The following is a 14855-nucleotide window of genomic DNA, read 5'->3' as shown; positions in this document are numbered from 1 at the left end:
AACCTAGTTTACACAAATACAATTCAGAGCACATGAATAACACTTTAAGCATTTTGAATTCCCATGAACACAGAACCCTCCAGATGCATGTATGTCATTAACCATCATACCTCGTGCCTTTTTAAAAATCTTCTACAGCTGATATTTCAATTATCCAATGTCAAAAAGCAAAATATGAATGAAAATAAGTCTTAGCACTTGCCTAATATTTTCTTCCATAAATCAAGTCAGAGTTTTCTAATATCACTGCACCATTAAAACCAGATGGACTTTAGCTAAATGCAACGTTACATGTTTAATGCCTCACAAAAAATAATCAGATGTGTCTTGCAATAACAAGTTAAGAAATGTTGCTTAAACCTCATTGTTTCACACGGTACACTTTGAGTTAAGTAGGTTATTTTGATGTGAAACCCATACTTAAAATGAAATATCGTACTGTTAAGGGTGTGGTGTGCAGAATCTGGATGCAAAAATTATAGCCAATTTAAAGGTTCAACATTTTATCACAATAAAACCACATATTTTATAGGATTTTATGTGATATACCTGCAAAGAGTTAGTTCAAGTGGAAGGAAAATTATGCTTTTTCAAATAAATAAAACCCAGATAAATAAAAACCATGGCATGCATCTGCATTTTAAACTAATGTGTACATGAATGTGTGTGCGTTGCACTAAGGATTATAGAACCATAATACCATCCAAGTAGGGATGGTGGGTTCATTACAACACAGCGTGGCAAGACACACTTTATGCTGGTACCTCACGTACTTACTGCTACTATGATACCTCTACGCCCAACTTACCAGCCAATAGCATGAAATGAACACCAGTGTGCATGCAACAAAGAGATTTTACAAAATTGAGAACCTTTGCTGCACCTCCTCCCCACATGCAAGCAGATTTGGTGAAGAAAAAAAAAATTTTAAAACAGTTGTCCACTTTGTGCACAGCACTGTAGTATTTTTAAAGAAAAAAATATGACAACACTGGAGTCATTTTTATATTTTTCCTATATTTGGCTCACTTTCTCACTCTGTTACCAGTAAACTTCAAAAAGAGGGAAGAATATATATATTTGAAATAGCCAGATTAGTGAAAACCAGGTCTCAGTCAAGTGCTGAGGTCACTTCTGACATCTAAATTTATGCCTTCTGTTTGTTGCAAATCAAATCACCTAAATACCAATCTTTATACTACATGTACCACATATCTTGTAGTTTCTTCACTTTTTGTCAGACTGTGCATTTATTACTCAAACTCGCATAATAATGTCTTTTAATAAAGTCTGACTCGTTTGAGATTTCAGTTTTTGCCCAGCTGATGCATCTGGAGATGACATCCAGAAGCTTTTCTGTGGTCTGGATAGTTTTTTGGGTCAAACCCTTTGTGCAGACAATTTGCAAACACCAACCAATGAGGATTTGCAGGTGTTAGAACTGAAAAAATAAACAGCAATCAGCAAACACCATTATCTCATCCTCACATACGGGCTTTGTTTTCACAAAGTTTTTTGCTGAACAATTCTACACTGCAGCACCAAGTCAAAGAGTTGTGCTGAGTTCAAGGTGTGTTTTATAAGATCATTAAAAAAATTGTATGAAAAAAATGTGTTTTCCAAAATTTCCATTACATCATACTTGATAAAAACTAATAATAATAATAATAATAATAATTGTTTTTCAGAAATCCCTTAATCAAAAAGCAAAATTAGTTAATTTTTTTAATAATTAAATTGATTGTGTGACCCTCTGGAGTAAATCTTTATTAACCATAGAGTCAAAGGTTTAAGGTGAAGTAGCAGATCATAAGTCTGCTTGAGCTTTTGATAGATGTTTCATCCAATGACCTATTTGGTATTTCTTTGAAGGTGTTTGCCTCTTTCCAGATGGTTTCTGTAAAGAAGATTCCAGCAACTAATCAAATTCCTGATTCACCTGCCAGAGATCAGTCAAATGATTGTAGAAAACAGCATCTCTAAAGAGGTAATATTGCTGAATGAGTCCACACTTTTCCCAGCGGAGGCATGTTGTCTGTCTTTAAAATCCACCGTTCAAAATGCAGCTTTTTCTTTAGGCTCTTAATTGCTAACTAAATATACAACATCAGCTTCCGTATTAGATGTGATGGATTGCTAGAGGGAAAAAAAGAAGGGAGGGAAATGCTTGTAAAGGGAAATGCTTGCTTCAAGCCATGGAGAAGGACTCTTATGCGGCCTTTTTCCAACAAACTACTTTTCCTTGTCCTCTTGGGAGAAGAGCACACAACCCCCATGCAGCCTCCCCCATGTATGCTGGAAGGAGCCCACTTTCCTAAACTTTACAAAGAGCTACCATTAGCTGTTGCCTGGTAGGTGGGATTGAAAACAGTGCAGAGGAAGACTGCAGGAGATTAAAGTGAGGGGACACGCCTTGCCCATGTCTGATTTATTTTTTCAATAAATAAACAATGCATCTGTTGAAGAGCCCACTCGCCTGCTTTCTTCTCCTGCCATGTGTCCTCTGGCTGAGCGGGGAGGCAGGAGGAAGAGAGCCAGGCCCTGGGTTTTACTGCGGACCTTATGCAACTGCACTGCCTTCCCGTCTGTAGGTCTGTTCTAGATTAACAGACTTGCCCCCACTGCTCTACAGTACAGTACATATGGCTTCACTCAAACAGAGGCACTTGTTGTGGTTCATGCCTCCTGGAAAAGTGTGTATGAGGAGAGTGTGCATTTCTGAGACATACGTTAGGCACAACTGTAAAGAGAAAGTGGTAAAAATTTCCTCAATACATCAAATAGAAACAGTGGTCTTCAGTGACACTGGGTCAATCTGTGCCCTTTGTAAAAGTATGTCAATTTACTCAAGTCTATTTTTTTTTCTTTAATTCAAATATTCACAAATTCTGGAGATAAATGGCTTTCACTTATGATTTTATTGATTTATATTTATATATAATTTTCCTGTGACTTTGTTTAACACAATATTTGCATTTATTTTGGATCCAATTCATGTTTGGGCTTTTTACTTCTTAAGACTGATTATGGCCTGTAATAAAGCAAAAATAACCATTTATAACCTCCTTTAGGTAAATATAATTTATACATTTAATCTGCAGTGGACCCCCAGAATTCGCAAAGGTTAGAGACCATAGCTTCAACAAATAGATTAAATCTGCAAATACTTTAGACTCCTCTAAAACGACTATAAATGCCTATTTTAGTTATTCGACCACCAAATATACCTTAATATGCATTAATACACACAGTGGAGACCATCTTAGCTGAGGCTAACATCCACAGTCGTCCTCATCTCCAACTTGGGGGTACAGCCAATAAGAACCAAAGAAATGAATGTCGATCCATGATTGGTTAGTACTAGTCAATAGTTTGTGAAGAAGCATCGAGTCCAAGTAGTTTAGCTTCCCAAGCCGCAATTTCTTTCCTTTATCATCCAATCTTGCATATGCCCAAAAGAAAACTCAAGGTGAATTATGTGTGAATAATTTGGAGCTATGTTTCATAGATTTGGGAAATTAGGAGCAAAACTACAAAAGTGTAAAACAGCCAAGAGGTGAAATGACCAGCACCAATCAAAAATGGAGGATGACTCTTATTTTCAAATATTAATTCAACAAAACTTGCAGTGCAGCTTGGGTGAGTCGCTGACTAATTGAGGAAGTTATTCCAGGTGACCCGTAAACTCTGGAGTGCCTGGATTTAAAGATCTGGAATTTGATAAGCTCGCTCTGTTCGTGTGGAGCTAAGCCAAGTAATGACTTTTTATATCTGGTAAAATCTGAGCATTCGGTGAGTCAATTGAACAAGGCTGGATTGTGCAATACTTTTATTGAAGCCTCGAGGAAATTAACATCTGTGAATGTGACAGCCTGAGCTTCGTACCATGAAGTCGAGTAGAAGTAGATTTATTATCGATATAAATAAGAACTGCACCAGACCAGGTTAAAGCTGAAGCGTGAAGAAGGCAGGTGTGGACTGAGTGTGCATCAGCATTTGCCACCGGCTCGGAACTGAAGGGTAATATTAGAGAAGTACATTATTACATTTATTTTATGGCATTATACTGCCTCAAGGATGCTTATTCATATGCAAAATATTTGTTTTTCTCATGCTTAGGTTGATTTAACTGTGTTTTGATGAAACTGCTTTAAAAAAAAAAGCATAGTACTTTCTAGGTAACATGAACATAAATTCACATGTTAAATTAATCTTTAATGCAATGGAAGAGTCTCACACTGGAACATCTGATGCAGTCCTAAAGTAGAGATCGTTTTAGGTTTCTTCCCATCCTCGCAATCTTATGAGCTGGTAAGATGAATTAGGTCTTTGCTCAGTCTTGACTGTCATGTTTGGAGCCGTTTTAAGCCTTGCTATAATCACAGATGGGCAGCAACTTTCTTGAAGCCATTTCCAGGCTTGTAAAAACAGAAATCTTCCATACCTGAATGATTCATTCGCTTAAACATTTTGTTTCCCATTACAATCAAAATTAATCAAACATTCACCCTAAGCTAATGTACATTCAAATATCATAAAACTGTTTCACTGGCATTGTACAGTGGACCCCCAATATTTATGGAAGTTAGGGACCACAACTGTAAATATTTGAGTCCCCTCTAAAAATGTCTATAAATCTATTTTAATAGTTCAAACACAAAATATACCTTAATATGTGGTATTAAGCAAAATGGAAACAGGCCTAAATCTCGCTTTTCGGGGTACAGCCAGTCAGCGGAAAGTAAAATACCTGGACCTGGATTGGTTGGTTTGCAAAGGGCAGCCATTAAATGTGTCAAGTATCACTGTGCCTAGGTATTTTAGTTCAGCTATTTTTAAATTATTTGGCATATGCTATACAAAAAAAATCGCAAATAGGCAACTTTTCCAAAAATGATTTTGTTACATTCCACAGAAAATCTGGAACTGGGTGCATGAAACATTGAATATTTATTTATTTCAAGTGAGATAACTACAATAAAATAAAATAAAAAAAATGTTGTACACAATTCCTTCCTCGAATAATATTAAGTGGGACTGCTGTATTGGTTTTCAAACAAACAATGTTATTCAAATTGCAATATGTAAGGCCTTTTCCACTTTCTTAAAGCAGAAACCAATAAGCAGAGGTGGTGGAGATGACTTTCCTAAGATCATAAGAAATATTAAGAAAAAGAAAACAAGTTACTGCACTGAAATGAAAATGAAGACAAATTTATGTTTAATCAGTTTTAAACCCAAAACCTGACATTTTTCCACAATGTGTATTATTTGTAACCGCACAGGCTGACATTTGCAGCTTTCACTAAAACAGATAAAAAACAGATCTTATCAGCCTTTGGCATTTGTCGTTTAGAGAAATGCTTTTATCACGTCTTTATAAGATATTGCTGATCCTAGAAACGGTTGCCAAGTTGATGTTAGACAACTGCTGTTCAGGTATGAGGTTTATGGAACGGTCAATCAGCAGTTTAACCCGTTTATCAAAGCCACTTGAGATAAAACCAAAAGCCATAATGGTAACAATATGCTGGAGAAACACTGACTGCGTCCACAGATAAGGAAGCTACAACAGATCCAGGTTACGGCAGGAAGTCTGTATGTAAACTCTGCTGGATGTTTACAGCGAAGGTCGATTATGGTTTTAGAGTTCTCCCTTCGGCAACGTTTGCGTAACTAACTGACCTTTTGGGGATTTTTAGAACGAGTTTCTGGATACAACAGCCAACAAATAAAACGTTCAGAGCCAAATAAACTCCACAACTGTCTGACAGACACAGGCCAATGTTTTTGACTCACTCAGTGTCCAGATCAGACTGCCTGACTCACTCGTTATTTTATAGGATTTGGACACCAGACAAATTACAGTAACTGTAAACAATATTTCATAACATCATCCTCCTCTGCTCAGTGACACACATTTGAAGAGGGAAGTTATTTCCCAGATTACACAGGCATTTTGAAGAAATGGGTCAATTTACTTGAACTAGAACATTCTTAAAGTTATTGTGTAAGCAAAAGGGTTACCATTTCCTTCAGCTTTTGCACATTTGTCACATTACAGCCACAAACAACTATGCATGTATTGAAAATTCAATACATACAATGTACAAAATAATAATGATGAAAAAATTGCTTTCAACAGTTCCAAATAAAAATCTGAAAAGTGTTGTACTGTATGTATTTATGTTCTACACCTTTATTCTGATGCACTAAAATGAAATCAAGTGCAACCAATAGCCCACAAAAGTTACCTATAACTTCCTAATTTTCTGTAAGTATTTATGTTGAATGATACACAATCAGCCTAAAGCAAAGAAAAAGTATATTTACAAGCAGACTTGGCCTCATTTTTAGAAAATTAAATATTAATTAAAAGCTTTGTTTTTACTAATGATTGAGAACTGAATTCAGGGCTGAAATTTCACAGAATAAACCATCACCGTGATGCAAAAGGGTGGTGGGAGCATCATGTAAAGGGACAGAAGCTGATTAAGGTTGAGCCATCGAACTAAACACGGGGAAAGCCTACAAGAAGCTGCAAAACACAAACATTTTCGCCTAATGTTAAATAATAAACGTTATCTACTTCAAAATCTGATTAAATGAAGATGACAGCTCCCCTGAAGCCAACTTTACAGACACATTTTGGCATGTGGCCTTACCAGTTTCCAAGGTACACCAGAGGCAGCAAAGCATTGCAAATCTCTATTTCCCATTTTCCCCAGTGTGTAGCAAAGCATCAAGCTTCGTCTTCATCCCCAAGCTTCGTCTTCATCACCTTTCATACTTTTTCTCTTATCATAGAAAAGTACACTCAACCTGCAGTGAAGAGCACGAGTAGGGTGAACCTTTTATGTAATGTAACTATGCATTCCAATAAGAAAGGTATGTTTCAACATGCAGTAAAGTTTGCCAAAGAAAAATATTGCCTCCCCAGCATCTTTCACAATTCATTTTACAATGCAAAAAAAAAAAAGAACCCCGCCTCCTTTTCCAGTGAACTCTAAGTCAAAAAGAAACTGTGTCATCACAGATTGAACAAGTTTGAAAGAAAGTCGCTGTGAGGGTCTTGAATGTTCCAATTGTGTTTTAGAAAAATGCTGATCCAGGTAACACCATCTAATACTTATATGGTGCCTACCTAGGACACAGTCACAATATCTCCAAGAAAGCAGCAAATTCCAATAAACCTAAATGAAAATCTGGTTCGTTTAAGGGTAATTAACAACTATGCAAGCAAGCACTCACAAATTTCCGCTTTTTTCTTTCGCTACCTCTACTTCTACAATGTCAAGTGTATCAATGGCTGTTTGAGGCGATGCTGTCTGGCTGGACTGTGACGCAACCTGCCTTCCTATCCATAGCTTCAGGGCAGAAGAAGGAGGGATAGGCAGGAAAAAGGCCAAAAAAGGAGGAAGTGAAAGGAACATAAGTGTGTATTCCAGGTCAAGTTAGACCTTACAACTGAAGTCGATTTGTACTTAAATTGTTCCCAGTGTTAGTTGGAAATTGATTTGGAAACCTACTTCCAATTTGTTCCAAAGAATATGGAAAAGGAGAAAGACCGAGAGAGAGAAAAGAAGCGGTGGCGGGTGCCACACTGGTCTGTTGATATAAGAAGCAGATGTGAAATATCCAGACGCAGAAAAGAGGAAAGGGAAAAAAAGAGTAAAAGTGCCGGTCTGCAGAGTTGTAGATGTGTGTTCCCTTTAGAGTCTCAGACAGCCAGACTGGAAACCATAACACTCTGCGAGAGGCTGTATACTATGATAATGAATTATTCACCTAAACAAATCAGAGTTGTCATTTATTTCTGCGAAGGAGAAAAAGAGCTGGACATTTACAGATTCCTAAAATGTTCATTGTTTCACCACAATACGTTTTGGGCAAATTGAGAATGTTATAAAAACAACTGATTAAGTCCAATTGGTAGCGTAATATAGAGCCTCAGATAAAGATACATCAACATATAGTAATTTAGTTCTATTACTTACCATAGAAAATAGCGTCCCAGGATTGGAGACCTCTCTGACTTTCAGGGCAAAGAACCAATCAATGTTTCCAGGGTCAAACAGGCAGCAGGTGGTGACGGTTTCTTTGCCCCAGGCTGAATCAAACTTACTCTTAAATTCCTGAATCTCAGCTTTAAGTAATCCTGAGCTTCTGTATTAGAACACCAGAGGCAGTCAACGAGGCAGACTGGTAGATAGGACGACGTTCACCGTGTTTACCACAGCGATCTACTGATGAGGTACACTCAGAAGCGAACAGAAATAATGGACCCCGCCTCCATGCTCAAGCCCCACAGGCTCACACACAGCGCGGCTGACTCATGCAACGCACAACAGAAACGGGTCCTTTTTTTTTTTCCCTTCCCTCCTCCTGAAGAATGTTTGAGGTTGTCCACCAACTTCTAAACAGCTTAATCAAGCTGCAACTCTGTTTCACTGGGCAAACGAGAAATGGCTTCCTCTATAAGTCTGAGTTCAGCCTTTGACTGATTCAGTGCTTCATTTGAACTTTAACCCTGCTGGGAGCTAAGGTCGGATGAACCATTACTGACTGGGGAAACAGTGATGAAATAAATCTGTCAACATTGCCTTTCACAGAATAATGAAATTACATTTACAGCGCCTTTTGTTCAGTCTGAACCAGATCTTAAATAGTGTCTTACACTGCAAAACTAAAATTCTCTGTTTTTTATGTGCTAGTTTTTAAAGAGATCATCCAAAAAAGTCATTAATTGAATTGAAGATTGATTTCATGTGAATCTATTTGATTCTTTCACTAGGATTTTTAAGATTTTCAAGCAAAAACACAAAAAATATCAGATCTCTCAAAAATGCATCCCCTCAGTTATATACTGAGCATATTCAACACTATGTTGAGGGGGTGAGGGTAAGGAAATAGCACTAACTAGAAAAACAGAAATAACACTTATAGATAAAAAAAAACAACAAGAAAAAAACATGGCGGCTTTGGGTCAATTCAGCCATTTAGAACAAACACATTGTCATTTATTTCCTTCCTGCTTTTACTTTCCATCTGTAAATTGCAAGTTTGTTTATTCATCTTGGTAGTTAAACCTTTGTCACACCATTTCCCATCTTCCTATTTATGGTAGCATACTGAAAAGTGCAAGTTAGACGCATCTAACAGTGAGGAAACGAAAGGGATTTTGTGCAACATCAAGTTCTTTTTCTACCCAGATAATAGATAATCACATTTCCCCCCTTGCTCCGCTTTGACCAGACACAAGAAGGTCACAGTTGTAACTGCAGACTTTTTAAGCTCCAACTCAAGCAACACCCTTAGCTTAACTGAGCTGACTACTAGCTTACAGCAATATGTGGCAAACTGAGAGCTCATCCAAACAGATTGTTTCTTAGCTGATGGCTCACAATAAAGTTACATCTAAAGAAACCAATTAAAGTTCTAATTTTAACAAATGTCACAAAACCATAGTAGTTGGCTACAAAGCAGACCACTTAAAAGTTGTGAAAGCTAGATTTAATGTGAAAACCAAGACTGCTTTCAATATAGCCTAGCAAGATGACAGCAGCTGAAACAGAAAATGTAGGTTTTATTGACCAGAGGTGCTTAATTTAAAGAAACTCAACTTTTATTTGTTTACACTAACGCCTGCCTGCTGAATCTTCCATAAAATAAATGGGATTATACTGATAAAATCTTGATGCAATGAAATTTGGAGGCATCACCACATCAGAAGTTTGTGAATTTTAATTTCAAAGTCAAGACAACCAAGAAGGAATTATAATTGTATTTTACATACAGAAATGATCCTTTTTGTCTACTGCAAAGTAACCTTATCCTGTGGGGAAACAATGAAGAGTAGAGTACCTCCACCGATCTCGGTTATTTGGTTACCATGGAGACTGAACATGGACTTGTGGATAAGCATCATTACTAATGAGTTACACAGATGTCTTGGGCTCACCTTACCATCTGGGGTCCTGTACAAAGAAACTCGACTTCCTACTTCAAAGTTAGCAATGACCTCTAGACATTGCTGACTTGTAACTGTTTTATTGTAAATTTTGAAAGTGAGATTAAAGTTTGGTACTTATCGTTAGTACTTTTTGTCTTTTGTACAACAGATGTACAAACTGAAAGAACCATTTCAGTGACATTTCTGAAATGACCAGGATATAATGGAAAGTTGAAACAAGCATCTTAATTTAGAGATGGCATCATAACGGTTGACATATAAAAAGCCAAGACAACTGCCTGAGTCTGGACTTTAAGGCCAAGTTCTAAATAACTTTAATTCTTTAGATATCACACGAACTTTAGTTCTGTGAAATCATTGTCAATAAAAACTCACATCTTTGTATGATATGGCCAGCTTCACCAGAGCTGCATGAACATCTAGAGAATGTATCCACACAAAAACAAAAGTTCCTAAAGACTCACTGCTTAAGATTGCATCAACATGGATCAAAACGACAGAGAAGTATTTTTATTACAACAGCAGAAAAATGACTAGAATACCAGAAGATTTACACCACCTCTCCAAGTCTGATTAAAATCCCTTCAGACCATGCCAAACCAGATCATTCTGATTAGACATGTTTGGCTTGATCTTTTTTTGATTAGAGTATTAATCTGATTATAAGAGACCCACAAGAACCCATCTAGTAATGTCATCATCCATAAACAGTTTACGTGTTGTACTGACAGTTTTTGTAGAGTCACCACTTTGGACTTGCTGGGATTTTTCAGGCGTATTCACAGTCTAAAAATAGTCAAATGATGTTACGGTTTGTAACAACCCTCAGACTACAACTCTGTTCTTTAGTCATTCAGGTTAATCCAAGATGAGCCATCTTTAAATCCTCCACAATTAGCTAGATAAAAAAATACTATTCAAACCCCCGAGGCAAAGGACTGAAGAACAGGGGGTTGTTGATGCTCAAAAACCACCAAGGCAGCCTGTTGAATTCCTGTCTGCCCCGCCACCCCCTACTGCCAGAATTAATTAGGGGAGGCCATATATAAAAAGCGTGGACATCAGTGGAGCTTTTAACCTGGAAAGATTCTATAAAAATGGAGCTGCCATTGTTAAATCAAAGATAAGGGGGACTGAGGGCGTAAAAGACAAATAAACTGAGTGACCCTCCCTGCTTGAACTTAGCATCAACTCCTAGAGAATGATAAGCTCCAATTCGTCGAGGAAGTGTTTTAAATAAAGGTGAGAAACAAAGGGAAACAATAGGACTTAAAATCAAATGAAAACTGAAGGCTTAGAAGTGTGACAAAAATAAAGAGTTGCAACTAGAATGTACTAGTGATGTAATTTGAAGTCTTGTACATTCTGAACCTTTTTCAATTCTGAACAATCAAAACAATTAGGATAAGACCCAACAGCTTCTCCAAGAGATTAGACAGCTAGATGTTGGGATTTCCCATGACTGGACTCTGGATGTAGAGAAGTGAAATACGAATGAAAGTGGGTAGAGTGGAGGTCTCTTCTTCACTCATTGAAATCCACTCAGAGCAGCTGAAATATAGCCGTTCCCACTGCAGTGTCAGTAAGGTACCCCCTTCCTGTTATTCTGCTGTCTACTGCTTCCTGACTGAAACGCTCCCGGGGGTTCGCCTGATGAGAAACTGTATGAATTTTTAAAAAAAAAGCTGTGACAAGCTTGTTTGTTATTTCTGAATTACCTAAAACAAATTTCTTTCCACTGTATTTGATGGACAGATGCATCCTGTAAAGATGCATCTGCATAAGAGTAAAATATAATTTTAAATAAAAAGCAAACAAGCCCAAGCTGATCTGCTGATACAAGTTTAAGAACTATAAAAAGAAAAAAAAATCTACTTTCTCAATGACTTAAAAATTAAACTAACTTTGATTTTGCTATAAAGTTTAATTTAAGTAAAATCTTCTGAAAATGATGAGTATATTTACACCTGCACAAAAGGTTCATAACATCGACAAAAGCTCTGGTCCGGTTTTAAAGAAGAAGAAAAAATACTCCATACTCTACACTATTTTTGATACCATGGCAACATGTTTTGAAGGTTCAGGGCTCTTTCTACTTAACAAAAAACAAAACTGTGGATTGGAAAATATGGCAGTACTTGAAATATCTAACTAAAGCTTCATTTCTCAGTTTGGAGACAAGTTAATATGAATAACATTCTTTATAGATACTTGATTAGGAGCTTGGAATGGTTGAACACCATCATTGAGCTGCTTGTATTGCTAATATTTAAACAGACAGCATTAGCTTGTAGTATTTTTGCAGCTATCATTTAATATTTTGGTCGGTTTCTTCTATCCATCCGCCACATGGGGAAAGTAGCTCCAAACAGCAATCTTGAGTTAACCAGGTATCGATTATGGATAAATTAGCTAAAACTAATTATGGATAAATTAAACTCGTTATGGATAAATGAGCTAAAACTAATGGGAAAAGGCTCAATTTGGTCACCCAAGACAGAACACACCAAGACAGTATTGTTAGATTGTATAAAAGAGATTAAAGGACATTCTGACATATGCACCTGGCTTCTGGAAAAAGATTCCGGATATGAAATATGGCTGTATTTCCAACTATTGCTCAGATCTGACCAAGACACATAACTCCAAAAATGGTTTTCAGGTGTTGTTCATCTAGCTTACAGTACTCTTACAGTTGAAGCACTAGATGATGAAAAAGATTTTCCCAAATTACATAACAGATCATGGTTCACCCTTTGATTTGGAATCCAGTATCCTTACTGGCTTGGCAACCTTCACTGTTTCGTGACAGTAGCCTGATATAAAATGAGTCACTGGGTGAGAGTAATCAGTTTCTCTTTTTGGTATGTCATGTTAGCAGTGAAAAAAAAAATAGAGATCCAGGAAGAAGACCTCCCAGTTTTACCACACCAGATTAGATCCTTGTGTGTGTCTATAAAAGAATGAGCTGCTGTAGCCTGTAGCAGTGGCAGGGATCCACATCATAACTGTCCTACTTCACTGGAGAAAAAATGTTCAGATAAACATTTTTAGCATCAGTAAAACCTAAGGAAGAAATGTTTATATACAAGTGAGTAATATGTGGGATACAAGAACACATTAAATATGCCAAAGCTGTGATTCTGGTTGAATCCATGTGTTGATCTTTTTATGGTGGTTGACAGAGGGCAGCCAAAAAGGTTGGTCTGAAATTTCTCAACCAACCAACCAACAGTGCTACACTTACAGTAAAGCTCAAAAGTATTGATATTAAAGCAAATGAACCATTTTTATGAGAAAAACCAGCATTTAACATGTTTCCACTATTATTTTGATAAGGACCTCCAAGTCCTTGAGGTTGGAAGGTCTAATTGCCATCATCCTAATATTTAGCTCTTCCACAGATTCCCCATCAGATTCAAATCAGCACTCTGGCTGGACCATTTCAAACCATCAATATTACTTTGTGTCAGCAGAAATCTGTCGGTAAAATTAAATAATTACTTTAAACTTGGCAAGGTTATGAATAATTTGGGGCACAGCTGTTACTGAGATCAGCAGACTGCGATTACCAAAAGATTTGAACTATTTTTATACTCATTGACCTTTGCAACCCCACAGGTGACACATCAGGATTAACAAAAAGGTTATTTCCATAATAACCCTCGGAAAAGTTTAATAGCCACCAGATTCTCCCACTGAGGGGCTAACTGGTCAGTAATTTTTCTTTCAAATGTCACTTGCTCTCATTTCCCAATATCATAATTGTGAAAAAATAACCATAAATGTGAATAAATTCAGAAATATCACAACTACTGCCTTATATTCCCTGCAGGGAGTCATACCATAAACCATCTACTGAAATATGCAGTGATTTCACATTCAGACAAGTTAACTCTGCAGTTTAAGGAGTTCTTTTGTCTTGTTTTTAATGTAAGGGAGTGCAGGAATTAACAAACTAGATTTAAAATTGCTAATGCTTAAAAACAAAAGGTAAATTTACCCTAGTAGATGTTGGTCTCGTGAACAGTTTTAACAACACAGAATCCCTGTTGGGCTGAAGCACAATTTGTCATTTCATCTGCACATTCTGTAAACAAGCCTGATTCCCAGTCAACATGTATTAGTTGGCCCCAGATGGATTTTAATCAAACTGGATTTGTCCAAACTGGACTAAGGCTTACATTGGCTTATAGTTTAGGTCTCATCTGTGTTGACTAAATACAACCTGTATTACTTTATCGTATTGCTAATTAAAGGCAACTCTGTTTATGTTGACTGCCTTATACACTTAAGCTGACTAAATATTTATATTAAAGCAATGCAGTCCAATTATAGAAACAGAGGGTGAGGTGTATAAGGAAAAATTATTTATGTAAACTAAAACTTTTTTTGAAGATGATCCTTCAACATCATGATCGACTCTACTGGGCAATAGATCTAAAAAGTCTGTATGAACTTGTTCATTGAGCAAAATAGTTCCCATTTTGACAGTGTAGATCAGTATGATAAAGTGACATATGTAATCTCCAAATAAATGCAAAGTTTCCAGATTACAATGTTCATCACAGGGTTTCCATTACTGTAAAATGGTGCAGAATTTTCCATTAAGTTCACAAGAAATAGATTTGTAAAAATCTGTTAATGGATTTTGCTCCAAAATCCATTAACAGACCCAGTAGAAGTCACAAAAGTGAAAAGATGAATGTTGAATTGCTAAAAGCTGCCAAGTTAAATAAAAAAACTGAACAAAGGTTTTTCACAAGGTGGTTAGAGACTTGAGAGAGCAAAACACATCAAGCAATGGTAGTGATTTTGTATCCTCTCAAAAAATGTTCTGGAGTGGATTTTGTTCATCAGCAGGACTGATGAGACTCCTCTG

General features: G+C 36.8%; 1 protein-coding gene across 4 annotated transcripts in view; it reads right to left on the bottom strand.

Moving 5' to 3' along the window:
• plekhg5 (pleckstrin homology and RhoGEF domain containing G5) overlaps nucleotides 1-14855 on the bottom strand; it is an 82566-nt gene that overhangs the window by 36378 nt on the left and 31333 nt on the right. The window contains exon 1 of one of the 4 annotated variants that reach the window (XM_023337297.1): nucleotides 7998-8315. The exons of the other annotated variants lie outside the window; for them this stretch is intronic. Coding sequence (XP_023193065.1) covers nucleotides 7998-8000 — 3 coding nt within the window. The 5' untranslated portion in view covers nucleotides 8001-8315. Of the gene's footprint in view, nucleotides 1-7997; nucleotides 8316-14855 lie in introns of those variants that run through there. 4 annotated transcript variants of the gene reach the window in all.

Source organism: Xiphophorus maculatus, chromosome 1 (assembly GCF_002775205.1).
Source record: "Xiphophorus maculatus strain JP 163 A chromosome 1, X_maculatus-5.0-male, whole genome shotgun sequence".
Lineage (NCBI taxonomy): Eukaryota > Metazoa > Chordata > Actinopteri > Cyprinodontiformes > Poeciliidae > Xiphophorus > Xiphophorus maculatus.
This window is presented reverse-complemented; position numbering and strand designations above follow the sequence as displayed.